Below are 19,566 nucleotides of genomic sequence, written 5' to 3' on the forward strand. Positions count from 1 at the left end.
GCTTATAATTCTCAGTTTTAATGCAGACCATAAGTTCACAGCTCAGGCCTCTTTTTATTTTATATGTCAAACTCTTTTCTTCTACCAGTTTCAGAGATAGTAATGAAACAGATAAACTGTTGTTCATCTGCCTTGGACATTTCTTTTTTAATTTGTGAAAAACGATTGTGCACGCCAACAAACAATCATGCCTCTTAGTGCCTAAATGGCTCATTTCCTTTTCAATTAGATTTCATTTCTTTTTAAATATCTTCTTAATTCTAATGTACAGGTAAAATCAATACAAGTAAAACAGAAAAGGAACTTCAGGTTTGAGACTCTGAAATGGAACTTGGGAAATACAGCTGCAATTTTCATGACTGTAAGACACTCCTCTGTAACCACAGACCAGGCATTAAATCCCTGCAGACCCTCTCTATAAAACAGAGTTGATGATAATATTCACATTTCCCACTCTTTGTCTATTTGCCTTATCTAGTTAGTAAGGTTTTTGGGCAGATATGTCTCATATCCACTGTTTTTATAATGGTACCTGGATCTTGTCTGGTGCTTTCAGATGATATCTCTGTACAAATATTTTCAGCTATGAGACAGATAAAAGAGAAGTTTATATTGCGGAGAAACATTATCTTTTGCGTGTTTATTCAGTGTGAAAATATGGCCCTCTTACTTGTATGTAAATTCTTGCCATGACAATTTACCATACCACAGCAGCAAACACATTTCATCCTTTCAAGACATGAAACTTCATGGCAGAAAGAAAACATTTATTTCTTGGCAAATCATACCTTAAACCAGGTTACTTGAGGCTGAGGTCGTCCTGTTATTTTACACGAGAATTTGCCTGTCTGCCCTTCACGCACGACAACTCTATTGGGTTTTGTAGCAAACTTTGGTGGACTCTCTCCCCAGATGCTTGGCCTGTGCTCCACGGATGGAACGGTAAATCTTCCCCTGGAAAGGCAGTCAACATCCTAGTTTCACAGCAGAACTGGGAGGTGGTGTGGTTAGAGCACACTTCAGGAAGCATTTCAGAACAGTCGTCTGCCAACTAGGATATATCATATGTAGTAACCAAGACACTAGTTACCAAATTTTCAGCCTAACACAGTATTTTTTGGGGCCAATGGGAGAAATGCCATGTTGGCGACAACTGCTCTTGCCTCCTCATGCAACTGAATATGCGACGCTATGCGCCTTCATCCAGCATACACACAACTCACATACAATCTCAGGGACAGTTCAAGGTGCTTGTAACTAGAGCTGGGCAAACTAAATCACAACAAGCATGCCATATGTTTAGTTTTTCCCCTTTCCTCTTTTCGACTCGCCTACAATTAGATTATTTGTGCTTACTTGTTCACTGTTCAGAGTTCTTTGTCACGTTGTTGGTTTTGACACCGAGTGTGCTGACACAGTAATTTGTGACTGTGAATCAGCAATTTGTTTTTGCGACATCTCTGATGCGGCCTGGTAAAGATTATTAGTTTAGGGAATGCTTCTGTTTGGAATCACATTCACTACAACATTTGCAAAGCAAACATGAAAAGAGCACAAATGCAAAGTACACCACTCCAAGTGAATGGCAAAGAGTATCTGTTAAGTGTGAAGGCCCAGCTCTACTTACATGGATGGCACAGACGTGGAACATGTGGAACAAAACTACAGCAACTACAGTCCAAAACCTCAGTCACATAGCCATAAAACATCAAACAGTATTGTAGCAAGAAAAAAAAAAAAGTGTAACTGCTGTCTGTTGATGTCAAAGGGAACACTCGCACTCTTTGCTCTGAAGACCTGGTACAATCAACACACACACTAGCAGATGGCAGATGGTGATTTTTTTTTTTTTTTTGCTTTAAGCCTTCAATTTCAAGCAAACCAAACCATTTTCAGGGCCCTCTTTTCCAGACGGCCTCTTACCCCATGCAAATGAGATGTGTCAATACCTCTCCATTTCTATGAGGTATCAGATACTAACAGAGACCACACCGCCTCAGTCCAAGGTGCTGCCAAGACATGATGGTTGCCATATAGGCAACTTGAGGTTTCTGAGTAAGACAAGATCATGATGAAAGGATTTACATGGACAAGAGGAACAGTAGAAAATCTTGGGAAAGAAGGGTGACTGCAACATGCTAAAATGGAAAATCTCCATCGTAGAATTAAATAGCTGGTGGCTTTTACTGTCTGCTTCGTCATGTTACCTCTAAACAAGAGTATGAATGTTTATTAAAGAAAGAGTTCTTTTCATTAGTGACAACATTTAGGTGATGTCCCTATATTCATATATTTATACACGTATACTAACACATTAAACGAAAATCAGCTATTATACCCTGCAGGTTTACAACTGTTTACTAGACATATACAAATGGAAATTTACTTTTTTTTTTCTTCCTTCCTTCATGTTTATGGAAGGCATAAACTCTCCAGGCCTTAATATTATTAATAGGCCAAACAGGAGCAAAACACATGAGGACAAAAAATAAGGACAGTCCTTCCAACTCCATGCAATGCAATAAATTACAGTAGCTCTTTGGAAAGCCTGAAGGAAAAAGAAAAGCTAACAGCAACCTTGACCGTCCTTTCTTGCTTTCATTATTTAGCATGTGTATTTCTGTAGTACATTTGCAATATAGACAGCACCCCAAGAAAGCTTTCCTGATTACTCAGTTTCACTTACTAGTCTATTTTCACAGTTGTAATCTGAGTCAATTCTAAAAATCAAAACATACACAAACAATATTCATAGCAATGAAGAAATTAAAAACTTCAATTTTAATTATCTGTATTCAGACCACTAACGTAATCAGAAACATTGATTTTTGTTCAAGTCTTCAGGACCACTCAGTCCTAGTGGTGTAAATCGAACATAATTCTGCTTAAATTCAAGTTAATTATAAAGAAATAAACTCAACTGTTGGGAGAGATGGGTCTAGGCTTTTAAAGCAGTAACATTCATTTAATTGTAAATGCCTACTGAAGTGCGGAAAGCACACAGCAGTAAGAAGGCTCTCCTGCATGCCAGCGTCAGTGCAGATCACCACCTCAACCCATTCTTGCTAACAATTACTCTAGAATAGAACAAGTCTTTCTTCCAGGCTACAGTTTGCCCACTGTGTTACTCAGAAAGGCTCAAATTAAATATGAGAGAATGCTTATTCCAGCTGATTTAATTTCTTACTAATCACTCTTCAGTATTTGCTCTGGCTCTACAGAGAGACTGTCAGATCATGGAAGATGCAGGGAAAGCATTCTGAGGATTAGAGAGCGGAGACAGGAGGCTGCAATATTGGAGCACAGATACCAGCAGAAAGTTCTGTTTACAGCCTGATGAAGTCCTATCAGTATGAGTGAGCAGCAGTTGAATCAAGCTACTTGTGTCTTCCTGACAGCCTCAACAATTTTACCCACAGAACAGCTCTCATGATAGCTGTTCAGCTTGGGATAAAGGGAGATTTGGACTTAGGGCATTCGAGTTCACAAATGTCAAAGTGATTTTTTCAGACGTTGCTGTAGCTGGCACTGAACCCTACGGGGGCTACGGACATTGAACTGATGAAGTTAGGCTAGTGCTGCCTTTGAGAATCCAGCCATTCTTGCTATCCCCATCTCACAAACGGGAGAAATCATGCCAGCCAGTTAAAAATGTTCTTTATTCCAGTGTGATGCTGTACAGAACTGGCACTCATCTTCAGTAACTGCCAGGTTTTGGCTTCCTCCATTACCCCTGCCTCTTCCACCGGAGAGGAGCCTTGGGGACATGTTTCCAATGAGGGATTACTGAGAACTGAGCAGGAACCAAGCCCTTCTAGACTGGCCCTCAAAGTGAATCAGAAATAAAGACAGAATGCAAGAGGCTCTTGAAAAGAAGAGAAGTGTCTGTTCTTTAAAAAGAGTCATTTTACCTGTTTTCCTACCAAAACTTATTTGGGACTCTGTTAAACAATATCAGAGCTGCTAAACTGCTTACCCAGGGGTTTTGGCACTGGATGGCAAGCTGTATTTCTTCAAGGAGTTTCCTGTAAGCATAGGACAAAAAGATAGGAAGTCAGAAGTTTTGTCAAGACTATTGGGAACTACAGATACTAAGGACTACATAGAATAAGCATTTCTCCAGCTTTCAAATATAAAGGAGAAAAGCAACACCTGCAGAATAAGGTTATGTCGTCTGCAGTCTAAAGTCAGGCTCTCCAACTTCAAGAGTAGGTTTTAGCAGAGTTGCCAGCTAGCCCTTGGCCTCAGCAATACCAATGCTGCAGATTACTCGTGCAAAAAGATTTTTAAAAAAGTGAATAAAAATGAAAAAAATAAAATTAAAAATTAAAAAAAATCTATATAGTGCAGCACTAATTCAAATTACATAACAAGAAAAGATTTTTGGACTCTTAACGAGGTTTTTCTTTGCTTGTTTGTTTTTTATTCCTGTGTTTGCTCAGACTACCGCTTCTGTGAAATGCTCATTTTTGAAGCGCAGTAGCGCATCGTACTTGCCAGTGTGCACAATACCACGCTATGCACAAAGCCACGTAAGCTCAGCGCCATCTGCTGCACAGAGAATTCCTGCTAGCTTTGGCACAGAAAAGCGGGGTAGTGATATGGGATGGATCCTGAGTGACAGCATGAAGCAAACAACTCTGGCAGCTGTGAAAAAATTTCCTTCTAGAGCTTTATAGGGATCTGTATTAGCACTCAGACAGGCCAGTCATACAGTATGGAAAGATTCATTCATTTTTTAAGGTAGTAGTCAACCCAAACAAATACCTTGGCTGAATAAGAATAATTCTGCACTTTGCTATCAGGATCCATATAGGATTATTACAATAAAGACCACTGTAGTTCTTAAACTCTGAGAAATTCAGTCATTGAGTATGGCCATGAAATTGCTGCTGAAGTGCAGCAAAAAACAGGTCAGAACAACCGATATAAGAAAAGGTTTAAAAACACTCTGCCTCTGTGCAAGCTGTCATTTGGACAACTTTAAAATAGGAAAAAATATTTTGAATAATTTTTAGAACAGAAGGCATTAATAATCATGCCAGACCTATGCATATTTCAGTGTGTACTCCAAGGATTTCTGTAAGAGATTTTGACTCTGAATAGACCCAAATGCTAATTTCTTCAGGACTGCTGAGGATTTTTGCTTTGCTTCTGGGATTTAACACAAAGTCGTGACCTGAGCAGCTTTGATATTCAGCAGATCTCTGACATGACCAAATGGGAAAGAGAGGCAGTGCTATGGATTTCTATCCTTCTCTGGTTTTGTGTCACTCCTTACATTTTAAATTTGGCAGTTTGCAACTATCTAATATGCAGATGTTCTCTTAAAAATTCCTGGGTTTGATCTTAGCTGTTTCCTGTGTGACATTAGGTACGCAATTGCAACCAGGCGTTCTGCTTTGCAAATGGAAGCATCCATGGAGAACTCCAGAAATCCATTGCCTCCGTGTGCCTGTCTGATACGCTGTGAAGCAACCAAGATTGCCACAGTTTCTACTACCTGAAAGAAAATTCTTACTTTCCAGGCCTCTGTTTCTGTCCTGAGTGGTTGCTTCCATGAAAATCTCAAAGTTTTCAGCAATGACTTTAAGGCCAGGACTCTTGTAACTGGTGCATCATCATACACCTCTGAAACCGAACACACACTTTACCTAGCTGTAGACATGTAGTTCCCTGCAAAATGTCTTAAAATGTGAAATCCATCTGAGCAAGGCAGAGCAACATAGCAGAGAGGTCTCAGGAGACATGGAGACCCAGGTACAGACAAATACCAGCTCTTACCTGGTCTTACATGAGCTAGCTCCATCCTAGAAGCATGACAGCTGTCAGCCCACATCTTGTCCCTCAGCTCAGGATGGCAGGCAGAGCAGGCTGATGCCTTTTTGAACCCAGCTACAGCCCTGTCACCACTATGATGGCTGGGGAAGAGCACTTCAGTGCTCTGTGCCTGTTCCCTCGTCTCCCCATCTTGTTTATACTGTGCGCTTCCTAAGGCATGTGGCTGTACAGCACTGGTGATGCAGGTCCTCTCGTTAGACTAGCAGAGAGCTAATATGAAGGGAGGTCAGAAGCAGTTCTACTAACACAATGACTCCCACCAAAAGAGCAGCTCTAGCTAAAACTGACCACGTGTTGTATGAGCTGAAATTTTACAGTCATACGTGGCTAGTTTCAATAATTACTTCAGCAGATAGAACTTCACTGGTTTTGGTTGGGAGTCACACATAATCATACCCATTGCAAAACTGATGTTTGATGGATGCATGGATGGCTGCCACTTTTAAAAAGATATGTATTTAGTGATAAAATGGAATTTTATTAGTCCATTGAGCCCTTCCACTACAGCTAGCTCAGGCTGGCTATGCTGCTGAGTGTGGCCATAGAGCAAGTCAGAGGAAAGGGGCAAAGAAGACACCCCACAGACAACCTCAAAAAGGAATCCAAACCAGTGTCCTCTCCTCTTAAGGCCCCAGGAAGAAGTGTCCATAAGTAAAGCCAAGAATGGAACAGCACCCCGAGGTTAACATAACAAGTAGTTCAGGTGTGGTAACGGGAAGGCTGTTTACACCACCACAGCACTGGATGAGAAAGGGAGAATCATCAGAAAGGATGGAGCTTGGAGAGGACAAAGCTGTTCACAGTGTAAAATCTGTAGGTTCAAGCCTTGCCCCTCACAAGCAGAACATGTACAGTCAGAATCCCTCTTCTTCTAGAGAAAAAAGGAAGAGACAGGCAGAAGACGGCTGTTTCTTTTATGAAGCTTCTGAAAGATCTTTTAGGCTTTCAAAATGGTGGCCCAACTTCCAGAAAAAGAGGTCCTTTACAGCTATTAGAATATTTCTGCCTTCTTTTTGAGACTAGAAAGATGCATCTTATTTTCAAATATTTTCTCAGACAGTTTGTAACCTGTTTATAATTTTATAAGTATGAATCCAGTATCTGTATGATAACAAGTGTAAGAGTTTTCACTTGCTTCAGTCAGGTCCTTGGTATGCAACATAGTGTCCAATATGAAGTCAATCTTAATTTGTAAAGCTAGATCTCTATGAAGGGTTCCGAAAATATAAAATATGGATGTTATTCATAGTAACCACATATTCCTTCACTGGAATACATTCTATCCTGTTCAGCAATACAGTGTGCCATTGTACATGAACAGAAGTCAAAGGTTTCTTTGTTCTAACTGAAGCCTCCACCTAATTTTTCAAAATATTGTATCAGTTTTTAGCAAGAAAATTCCTGTGAATGAACAAAGGTAACATCCCATTCGTAGCTCACAGATCACTAGAGGGGATGGGGGATGGAGAAAGTTGTTAAGTATAGCATGCAGATACAAAGACATTAGACATTAGCAAAACATTCTGTAAATACAGGACTGTGGGCCCTGCTCCCTGCGCTCATGTTGGAGTTAGGGCTAGGACAATGGGATTTCCTTCCAGTCCTGTCAGATCACTCTTCCAAAGACAACAGCAATGCAATTAGTCTTACTCCTGCTCCAGTGAGAAAGCATGTATGTACAGTTATGATCTTAACCAGACAGTTCAATACACCTTATCCATACAGTGAAACTCTGTAATCATCACAACAGCAGTATAAACGCTCTCTTACCTTCCACTGTCAATTCCACAGTCACCTGACGAACCCCACCATCATTTGCAGCCTCGCAGGTGTATTTACCACCATCGCCTTCCTGCACGCCATTGATTACCAAGCTGAATATCCCCCGAATGCTGCGATCCACAACATAACGTTCTCCCTCTAGGACAGGATGCCCATTTCTGTACCACGTGATCTGAGGCTCTGGGTAGCCTCTGACCTGGAAAGATGGGAGAGAGAAGGGAGAAAGAAGGTAAACAACATGATCGTATTAGGAAGAAATGCTGGACATTTAGCAATGCAGTGGAAAGCTCTTGACACAAGAGCTGTTAAGCACATACTCTTTGCAAGCCAAATGGCAGAACCTAATGAAATGAAGAAACTCTTGGATAAGACAAACTGTTAAAGTCATAAGACTAGTCAGCAGATAGAGACCTACGCAGTGAAAGTTTTCCTCTAGAACTGTTTGCCTGCAGACACAGCAAAGGCACTAACAAAGAATCCTGACACCCGGCTTCCCACTCAAAGGCAGAACTTCTGCCGTACCTCTGAGCATGCAAGGTATGTAGACCAAACATTAATACCATGGTTGCCAAGGATTAGGCTTCTGTTGTAAATCTGTATGGATCTATCTAGTTTTCAAGTGGGCTGAGTAGTAGCTCCTGCCAATATACAGGCAAGAGATGCAGGCACTTTCATTTGACAACTATTGTCTTCGTCCTTAAAAGCAGAAGATAAGAAGCTGCCATCTGAGAAAGTGTCATTAAGGGGCAGTCTGATGTTATCATGGCAGGATATAAAGACCTAGGCATATTCACACAAACACACTGCTACATATAAGTAGCTCTGTGATCTGTTGCTAGGCCAAAGAACAGATTTCAACAAAACAAACCAGCCCTATGCTCATTAAATAGCAACCATATTAGTATACCCCGCCTGCATTAACGATACCTTCAGATTTGCAGACAGATCTTCAGTTGGCAAAACTGAGAGCAGAGTCATTGATTTCGATGAAGTGGCTGAAACACAGCTGAGGATCTGTGGGGTTTTTTTTCATAAAAAGATGGGAAAAACAGACATATACCAGTTTTCCCCACAGAATTAACTCATCAGGCAAAGGTTCTTCCTCTGCTTTATGAGAGATGCCATCGTCTTTGAAGGTTGCTTTAGTACGTGTTAACTGTTAGAACACTTCCTCAGTCGTCATAACAACTCTTGATTACGGTATTTCCCCCTTCTTTCCTATTCCCCCACTCTGATATGTTAGCTCTCCACCTTCCAGCTCTTTGATCCCTTGCCTAAATGTCATAAAGTAACTGAGTGGATCAAGATGAAGTGGGATGAGTAATCTTTGTAGCTGTGTTTGCTCACTGAGAAAGCAGCAATGCTGCATTCTGGCTTATGCTATCAAAACTTGCCAACTGAACAGGAAGCCCCTCAGCCTCCAGGTGGGCAAAATATTGATGACCTGTCTTGATTTGAAGAAGGCTTGGTTGTGGCTTGTCCAGATATCTCCCAGCATCCTCCTCTCAGTTTCAGTTCAGCGTTTCAGCTCTGCCGCCTTCTGCTGCACAGCACTTACTTTCCAAATTGCAAACTTTAGCCAACCAGCCTTACCCATTCTTAGGTTCTCTTCTTTCAAGATCTTTCATTTTTAATCCTGCCCCACCTCACTCCAGCTGGGTTTCTCATCTGTCAGAACTTAACTTACAGCTGTCAGAAATGTTTCTCTTTCCTTTAACTCCTTGGGTATCAGTTCAAACAAATTAATTTTGCTAGTGAGGTGGTGACCTCTTCTTTCTGGCATTACTTACTTATTATACAAGATGTTGTTAAAGGACATTAATGTTTGCCAAGCGTATGAATACACTGAATAAGCCAGAGAAACTTCCTGCTTCTGGTACAAACTTCTCAAGTTCTTTCTAAGTCTACCTTTACCTATGTAACAACCATGTTCTGTGATGAATGCATTGTGGTATCCTGTGCAACAGGGAGTCTTGATTACTGCTTAAAATTACCATAACATCTTTTTAAAGCTCTGTGTGGCCATGCTTTTTCTTTCCTGTGCTATCTGAAAAACAGCAGCTCCCACCCAACCATGCCCCTTAGCACTATTCCATCACATTGGTTTAGTGCCCACTCAGAGGGCAGGCTCCCAGGAAGGATATCTTTCCCAGCACATCTCATTTTCACAAGGAGGAGGCTACAAAGCATCAAAACGACATTTTTACAGTAGTGTAGCATTTGTGAGTTGATAATGTGCTCACTGGTACAGAACGTGACTTGTACCAGAGAGCCCTTTCTGCCTATTAACTTGGCAATGCCCTACGTATCTTCTCTTTCTAGATTAAGAAACCAACAAAACTTACCCAAGCCAAAGAGTACATTAGACTGGAGTTTCTACTTCTCATTCCTGCTTTAATGGATATTAACTTTTAACATTTTAGGCAAAATGTCTTTGAAACTGCTATTTCAAGGAGGAAACAGTAAATCCACAGAGCAGCACTTGGGCTGGCGTGAAGAACCACCTTCTCCGTGCATTACATCACAACGTCTAGACTAACGCTAGTCTCGCCATGTCAGTTTACAGCTGCTGAAATTCTGGCCTATGAATACAAGTCATCAATTACACTTCGCCTACTATATTTACTATTTTTTCCAGTTCACAATCATTCCGTCCGGTATTTTCTATTATGTATTGTTCTATCCAGCTTCAAACGGCCCAAGCACAAATGTTCAATCACTTTTCCTGGTGAACTAAGGGGGTTGAAGCAATGCAAAACATTTTCCTTCCATTTTTGCTTTTGTTTTACCATATTCCTAAGTCCCTCTTGGACCACAAGAGGCCATTTTTACCTGACCCATCAAGTTCTGGTAGACAATTACACATGCCCATCCAGTATCACATGGCTGAGCCTACTTTAAGTATTTTTCCATTTTTTCCATGTCTGTTTATTTCATGCTTGCTATATCTGTATTATTTTGGTCATCCACACCTCTACACTTAGGAAATGCCACATAGAAAATTACAAATGCAGGCAATCAGCATGCCATTTCCTTTCAAAAGGTTGAGTCATTCCCTTCCCAAACGTTGTATTTTTTTTTTTTCATTTTTTTGTTGAAAATGAAATGACGGGAAAGCAGAAGTTTACAGAACCGCTTTTCTGAAAGGATTTGCTTCAGGTTTGGGCTTGAAATGTGTTTCAGCCCTCTCTGAAATACATAGTCTTGCCAAAAAAGTGTCAGGGACTCTTAAACGAATCACTGGTTACTGGGTTTTGATCCTAATGGATCAATTCCAGAACTGCAGCAGGTTTTATATGCCTCCCTAACCTTTCCAGAACTCAGTAAAAACATCTGCCTTGAATAATCCACAGGAAAGAGAAATTTATCTGCTTATTTAATGCCCAGCAGCAGAGGGCTATAACCTTTATTTACAGCCTGGCCTATAGGGGTATTGCCAGTCCCAGCGAGATTACGGCTTTTCTTTACTGGCTGTACAATGCTAACAAGTAGAAAATTGACAGCAAGCAGCAAATAACCCCTGTATTATCACAAACATGGGTTTTGAGTTTTTGGCTGGACCCATCAATCGCTTAGGGTCTTCCTGAAGAAGTCTGCTAAGATAAAACAGGCCTTTTGCTCTATCCAGCCATACAGGAAGAGGGAAGAGCTGTTGCTCTTGAAACTTCTATAGTCCAGATTCAGGTCTGCATCTAGGCCTGGGGGAATCCCATTGAAAAGGGATGGTGCCAGGTCCCCAAGAAAAGAAGGAAAGAGAAAAAAATACAACAAATCTATGAAGCTATCCCTCCAAAGGACAGTAGCATTCAAAAACACATTTCTACCATCTAGACTCCATTGTCACAAACCTACATGCATTCAGTGACCAACACAGCCAAATATATTCAATGACCCTTTTCCTTGACCATTCCAAAGTGCAAGAGGGATTTTCTAAAACTTGGCCAGTAACTATGCTCCACACAAAGGCTGCTTATGTACCAATTTAAAAAAAACACAGCAGTTTGCCTGCTCAGATGCGTTACAGTTGCTGCGGCAATTTAGGGTAATCTGATGCACTCTTTTGGTTTACGCTTTTAACTTCAGAGTCATATACTGCTTTGTGATAACTATCACCGGCTCCAGTGAGGTTAACAATGAACATAAACCCAGGGCATCCAAAAGAGTCAGCCAGAAGTAGCAACAATCTGAAGTGTAGGTAGCAGTGACAAACATTGCCGGGGAGCGTACTAGTGCTGAGTGTTAGTCACTCTAACTATAGTACCTCAAGACTATTGGAAATGACGGCAAGCATTACATGACATATTCTAATATTGTGCTCATTATACTGGCTGTGGTGTTCAGCGCTTGATGTTACGATATATGTCACAAACCGCTACTCAAGGTCATAGCAACACACAGCACAATGAGATCAGAAACAAAATAGCCTATCAAAAGCCTGCCTTGGATTGCAAAATCCCCCCAAAAGTACATCGTATGCAGACCAGCAGAGCAAAAGTTCTACCAAGAAAGGCTGGCAATGAGACAACCATCATGAAGTTGCTATTCAAAATAACACCCCTCTTAAAGATGATTTCATATGCTACAATATGAATTCTGTCATCCACTCAAATTCCTGTCAAGGGTTACTGTCTCCAACAAAATAAGAATTTTAAAGTATCCAGATTCTGTCAGCATAGAGAGTTCAGTTGTGCTGCTATCTTTGTGGACCACCTTTTCCTTTTCTTCCACAAAATTCAGAATCAAGACCACTGTATGCAAACTATTCATTCAATGAATGAAAGAATCAGTTGTATTTGGATGGTTCAATCCATGTAAAGAACAATTTCTTTTGGATTTATCTTCTAAAGACAGAAATATTATTCTCTATTCAACTTTTTATACTTCATGTACTATTTAAAATGTAGTTTTCAATACAGCTGGCCTACCTTGCTTTTTTTTGAGAAAGGTTGTCCCCTCTGTAGGCTGTTAAAGTGTAACAGAGTAGTGGCTGGTATATAATATCCTAAAAACAGCAGTTTTCCCTTCCTGCAGTTCAGTGACACTGCTTTTAACACCTGGTTCTCAGTGATAAGAACTCCTTATCATAACCATCCATTTATAATTGAGACGTAAAATATGGAATATGCTTCTAAGAGAAAATGTATGGAAGTTTTTGCTGTTTTAATTCACATGTGTGGTGATAAAAGATTATGCAAAATTTGACTTTTCCACATGTCTTGAGACTTTTAGGGATATGCAGCCCTTGAGGTTACAACTGATTTTTAAAACCTGCATTTGATTCATTGCAGCACAGAGAAATAATTTATTAAAAAGACTGATGGTTAGTATTGCAGCTAGTGCATTTACAACTAGACTATACGTAGTAGCTGGAAGCATCATAATAACATGAAAATACAGATCACATGGAACTGGGGAACAAGTCCAGCAAAGAGAAGAGCAGTGATGAGAATTGTCTTCTAATGCATAACAGTACCGGTAAAGCAGGAGAGAATAAACTGTTTCCCACATCCATGGTGGACAGGATAAGTAAGAGACTTTTTTACCACTGGAAGTTTGCCATCATTGCGGGTTGTTAAGAACAGATTAGACAATCATCTATCAGGAATGAGAGGCATAAAGTTGAATCTGCCTTAAGGAAAAATGGATTAGTTGGACTCTCATGGAAAACAAGGCTGGAAGAGACTATGGCTATAAGATCAAGGACATTAAATTCCAAGAGAAACCACAACAAATGGTTAAAGTGTAGTCATGTCAGGCTAAATTCCTTTTTGCTATATTTGACATTAGCATCATTTTGACCCTTCATTCTTACCATGAATACTTGATAAGTCACTGTATCCTTTTTTATCTTTCTAATGATTATTCATTCCTCCCACAGGGAAAATGAGTCTTCCACAGAAAACCCTGCTCAGCAAAGACTGTAAGAGAAACTGGTCAGTGGGTTGGTAGATAATGTTTGACAGCAGCAAACTCCTTCTCTAGGAGAATAGCAGGAGTCTTGCTTGTTTGGCTAGTTACCCATCTTAACATTAAGGAATATCACAGGAGTGAGCTAGCTTTTTGAGAATGGTCTGCAGTCCACCCTCTGTCCCATTGCCACATTCAACCAGGAACCAAACACTTCTGGGAACTGTAGCCTTGAAAAGGCTTACAGAGATCAGAACTTACAAAGGGATAAAAAGAAAATAGCCTCACTTACACTTACCAGATGTTGCCATTGAGTTTCTCCAAAGAGTATGGTTTGGGCAGTTCATCAGAGGTCACACTGAGAGGAGACTTAAGAGGCAAACAAGATAGAACTGAGTCAAGAATGAAGGGAAGAGTAGAACATCTGCAATGGTTGACAGAGTTTGACCTTTATTCTGCTGCCTGCAAGCAAAAGTGGCCATAAAAAAGAAAAGACTTGACCTGGCAGCTACTCATTATCTAGCAGAAGGCAAATTACTAGCGCCTTTTGCAAAACTTAGGCAATAGATACAGAGATCAATAGATCCAGGAAACTGTATCAAGAAAGCAGAAGAAGGAATGCAATTAAGTAGCATGACAAATTCTGTAAATGTAATTCTATTCAAAGAGTGAAGATGTAGGAAAAGGTGTCATATAGCAATTTACACTTGAAATACAGTAGAGACTGTACAGAGAGTGTACCTCTCCTTTCAATGTCTGGGCTAGCAAAAAGAAAACTGCTCATTTTATTCCAAGTTATCTGATAGATGAGTTTATTTGAAGGTCAAGCAGCTGAAGGCAATTCAGTGCCTTTCTGCAGCCCTAAGAAATTCCATCCAGGCAGTAAAAGCTGTTCTGTGGACATGTCTTATGATATTCCTGGTAGGTCATACAAAAAAAGAGGTGGCTCCCATAGTCATCAAACTCTAGCCAGTGTCCTCTACGTGCCTTCCATCAAGAGCCAAGAGTTTCTGTATCCTGATCTTCATCAAAAGACCTGTGAGGGAAATCAAGTACCTGAGAGCAGACTTAGTAGAGGATGCTAAGAACTGGATACACTCTAGCACACGCTCTACCCAGCTTGCTCTCTAATAAGAAAAAAGCCACTTCTTATTTTCATATGTTCATATGCATGTGAACTCTTTCTGTCAATCTTAAGGAGAAGAGTACGACAAAACTGTAGAGATTACAATGTGAACACCATGAATAGGACCCCATCTAATAGGTGGCATATTTTTTTTCCTATTGTTTTGATTAGTGCAGGTGGGAAATACGGTTCTTGCCAGTGCACCTATTTCACAAGTCTTGTAACAATGCTTCTGTCAGGTCTGAACTGCAGTCCATTTTGACAAATGAACAGCAGATGTTCTTGATAAGGGAAAGTGAACATGATATATTGTTAAGCTCCTTCTGAGACTTTAAACACACACAAACCATAGCTCAGGAATAGTTTATCCGTTTTAAAAATTTACTTCTATAACAAAGAACCTGCCTGGCAAAGTTAAACATGAACATGTTAAATATTTGGGGACTTAGCTACAACCTTGCAAACAAAGTAAATAATGATACCTCTTCTGTGGAGTAGTCTAGAATCTATGATAGCCTCATTTAAAACAGAAATGGAATACATTAGTAGGACTAAACATAGCTCACTTCAAAGCATTACCTATAGTACCTATAAGAAACAATACTGGTCTTTCTGTAACCCTTGGTCATGTTTTTAAGTGCTGAACTCTGATACATTACACCCGGTGTTTAGGTTTCGTCTTCCATGTGCACACAATCCTCATAAATTAGTTTTTTTGGGCGTAACCTTTACTGGAACACTACTCTGAAAACATAAGTCTTCACAACTGGTGTGTGCAAATTATCTGGTTCTTCTCCCAAATGATGTGGAGCAGTGACAGAAAAATGACAACAGAAGTCTTCAAACAGATCCTTGTCTTTAAAAAAGAAAAGGTCAGGGGAGATAGAAAAAAAAAAAGTAGAAAGTAGAATAAAACATCCGCAAAGCACCTCCAAATGCTACAACTCATTCTCCAGTCTCCAAACCATCCATCTCTGGCAATCACCACGTTCTGTTCCTAAGCAATATCAAGACATACATAGTTACGTTACGCTCTTCTCTAGGTTTCACCTACAGAAGCTTCAAACCATACGGGCTTTGCTTGGTTCCCACTTGTGGCAATGAAGAGAAAACTTTTGCTCAATTGAACTCCTCGATACTGCTAATGTTGATGCTGTCATTAATACTTTTGATACTGTCCGTGTTGAAAATCTCAGTGTCTTTTACAGTCCCAGGTGGAAAGATCATAGACTACACCACTAACACAGAAGCAAGCTTCATCACTGTTCCCTTTGCCATGATGAGAGATGAGAAACAATTACCTGAAGACACCATTCATAAAATTCAGTGCAAATGTAAGGAGGGCCAGAAGGTGAAAGAGACTTAGCACTTTCTCCCCATTTGTTAAAGACTGTTCCTTTAAAATCATTGCTGCAATACCACCTTTAGTGTGCCATATGCAGTTTACCTCTTCCAAATCTCATGGAAAAACCTGTGGCCCAACTTCAGAATATGCTGAATAACGTGTAGTTTTCACCAACTTAAAACATGATAGCAAACGTTGAGCACTTCTTGCTCATTTTGTCTGCTGTACCCAACTATCGGGATATGAATGAAGAACGGTATACTCTAGTTCATTTTTAAAAGTCTATTAAAAAATCTATATCATAAACCCATATGCAAAGGGTTCAGATTACAGATCTTGGGTCTAATATCTAGATTCTATTGCAGGATTCAGGTGAAATGGAAGCTAGGGAAAGGTGAAGAGTTAAAGGACTCTATTTTCATGGGAGAGATCCTTCCTTTGAGTTCTATTCTGCTGTCTGGCAATCTGCAAAAGTCTGTGCAGCTCCCTGGCAAAAGGTCCAACCACCCTAGAAAGTGTGGAAATCACTTGATCACATGGAAGAATTACTTTCTGTCATGTTTCTGTGTTTATTCCATCCCTAATGCTGGTACTGACAATCCAGAATTCTGCAGCAAAAGACAAGAGTTTTCTCATACAAAATTCTTTCACTGTGATGAAAACGCATTAGATCTTGCTTCACTGACTCTGCAATGCTCCATTTGGACTTGCTAGAGAGGCTGGAAGCATGCTTTCAGTTCAGATCATAAACCAGTGCTGACACTGCATGCATGTGCTATTTAGACAATTTAGAAGAAAAATATGTAACCATGTCTACTGAACTGCTTGTGCATCTCACAATTCCTAATTGTGTAAGAAAGAATACAGGTATCCAAGGACAAAATTTCCATCTTAAAATGCACAAAACAGGACACACGGCCATTACGGTGGTCATGGGCAAAATATGTCACCAGAAAGGAAAAGTACCCAAAACAGTAATACATTAGAGAATTCTTAGAAAACAGCAGTTCTCTTTGTAAGGAGAACATCACTATGGAGCCAAAACTTTTGTGAAGCTTTACACAAATGATAGAAAAAAGCTGATTTGGATTTTCCATCTGAAAATGTCAAGCTATGAGATTATCCCCAAACCAGATTTGTCTCCTGCATATAGTGGGAATTTAGAGGGTAGCCCGAAATTACACTCTGGAGCATTCAAGTTTAAGCAAGTGCAGTAGCTTAGTACATCATTAGCACAGGCTTAGTCAGGCCTCCCAGGCTGCATGTAAGGCATTGTGTGAACAGCAGAAGGGTCAATGCAGAAACACATCCTTTTTCCATTCACCAGCACTCTTCAAAGTCAACCCTGGTTTCCATAGGAATCCAGCAGCCCTCCACCCAATATTTTAAGGATTAAAATGATAGAAATATCTATACACCTGGCTAGAGATATGTGGAAGATGAAGTAAAAAGGGAATAGCAGTACAAGATCTATCCCTCCCCTAGTACAGAGTACAGCGTATTTGAGGTCCCCCTTTCCCAGACTCAGATCAGGGATACAAACCTTAAAGCCAAAGACCAAGCATTATAAAAACCCTAAACTAAAAACCTCAAGGGTCAAAGCAGACAAAACCACAGAGCTTAGATGTAAATATTGAGATTTCAAAAATACTGCATGTGGCTTCAAATGGGTAAAAAGCAGATCAGATATGTATAAAAATATCTGTACTGGATAAGGTTAAAGATTCCTCTAACCTAGTGCCCTGAACCCAAGACTAGCCATGGGAACATGCCAAAGAGCAATAGTATTAAAACAGTATATGCATCAACTGATTCTTTCCTAGCCTCTCCTTTTTGCACCTGGCACAAAGATATTCATGGATCTTGTCAATCTGCAGTTGCATCCAGGCCATCATATTTAATACCCATCAACAGACCTATCCTCCATGATACTGCTTAAGTTTTGGAATTCATCAATGCTTTTCCTCCCAAGTAATTTCCAGCAATGAATTCCTTATTCTAATTATGCCAACTGAAAAATTACTTCTGGTTTGCTTTAATCTTGCTGTCTGATACTTCACTGTCTCCCTACTTTTTGTATTTTGGGAAATAGCAAACAAACATTATTCACTTCCATATCATTCATCATTGTATAGAACTGTATCAAATCCTTCTCCGCTTGTTTTATTCAACTGAAGAGCCCTAGTTTAATTATTCTATGCTTGTACTAGATGCCATGAAATACCTCTGATATCCTAGTCCAATTTCCTGTCTCTTTTCTAATTCAAGATTGGGAAAGACCAGAACTGCATGAAATATCCAAGATGAGGAACACAAAGATTTCTGGAGTGACACAGTACACTTTGCTTTTTTCTTTCCAAATAATATTTAACATCCTAATAGCTATATTTCCCTGAGCCTAGGCTGATTAATCAGAGAGCTGTTCAGGGGAAAAAAATCTCTCTTCTGAGTGGTAATAGCTAATAAAAGCGCACTAGGTATATATTATGTTTCTCCTTTGTGCCTTTCTACATCAGTGCCGAATGGCATTTACCATTCTATAGTCCAGGCACTCAACGGAATGAGATCCTTTTGCATATCTCTCCTTACCAGTTTTAGCTTTGACTCTCTTAAATAATTCTGTTCTATCTGCAAATTTTGTCATGTCACTATTCAACCCCTTTTTGCAGATTACAATGGTGCTGAGCACTACACATGCCAGCACAGTTCTTCAGGGGAATCAGCATTTATGGTACTTCCAACAGGAAAGAATTTATGACCTATCCATGGAAGACATGGTCTGCTAACTGAAAAGCAGACAGCAGCTGCAGATCATTTCTTCTCATATCTTTTGCATTTAACCATAATTTCTTGTAAAATTCAGTGTGGAGAGTTCCTAGAGGTGCACGCATATTGGTTGTGCGTTTAGTCACCAGAATATAGCTGTTTGAATATGGCAATGTCTTCCCAGGAACCTTAATGCTAACAAGTCCATCTGTTCTGAATGACTTACAAAGGACTCAAGGGGAATTTCAGAGCTGCAAGCTGCACTGGCTGTGAAGCTGCTTTGACTATATTTAAGTTCTAAGTTCAGATAGGAGCCCCAATCAATATAGTTCTTAAGAATATGCTTAAGCCATACTTAAATCCTTTGGAATTAATCACATGCCTAGGTGCTTTTCCTAAATTAAGACTTATTTCATTTAAAGAATTAGTTTAAATTTATTGCATTTAAAGTAGCATTGTTCAGACAGCTCCAGAATAATTTTAAACATCATTCAGATGGAATAGGGAACGCTATTAAGGTGCACTCTACCCTTTCCAGTATAGTGGACATAAGGGGAACACACACTGTACAGAGGAACACATTTCTGTGTATCTATATTACTAATCAGCTAATGGACTTGGTAATGCTGCTAAACCTGTGTTACACTAGCGCAGGCATTTTCACACAGGTGTTGCAGTCCCAGAATGGTGGTGGCTTTTTAATGGAGCTTTAATAAATCATTCTACCAGAGGCAACATCTGCCTTTCTACTTTTCCCACATGGTAGCCAGCTGACCTACCGCTGTAAACACGCGAGGCG

The 19,566-nt window shown here is 40.0% G+C and overlaps 1 protein-coding gene across 3 annotated transcripts in view; it reads right to left on the reverse strand.

The window, feature by feature from the left end:
• Positions 1-19,566, reverse strand: part of MYLK (myosin light chain kinase) — a 231,318-nt gene that overhangs the window by 123,383 nt on the left and 88,369 nt on the right. For all 3 annotated transcript variants that reach the window (XM_013960570.2, XM_013960571.2, XM_013960573.2), the window contains exons 5-7: positions 7,612-7,819; positions 3,977-4,025; positions 789-954 (exon numbers count right to left, since the gene is read on the reverse strand). In XM_013960570.2, the coding sequence (XP_013816024.2) occupies positions 789-954; positions 3,977-4,025; positions 7,612-7,819 (423 nt within the window). The remainder of the gene's footprint in view (positions 1-788; positions 955-3,976; positions 4,026-7,611; positions 7,820-19,566) is intronic.

The sequence above is a fragment of the Apteryx mantelli genome, chromosome 6, assembly GCF_036417845.1.
Source record: "Apteryx mantelli isolate bAptMan1 chromosome 6, bAptMan1.hap1, whole genome shotgun sequence".
In the NCBI taxonomy this organism is placed as follows: domain Eukaryota; kingdom Metazoa; phylum Chordata; class Aves; order Apterygiformes; family Apterygidae; genus Apteryx; species Apteryx mantelli.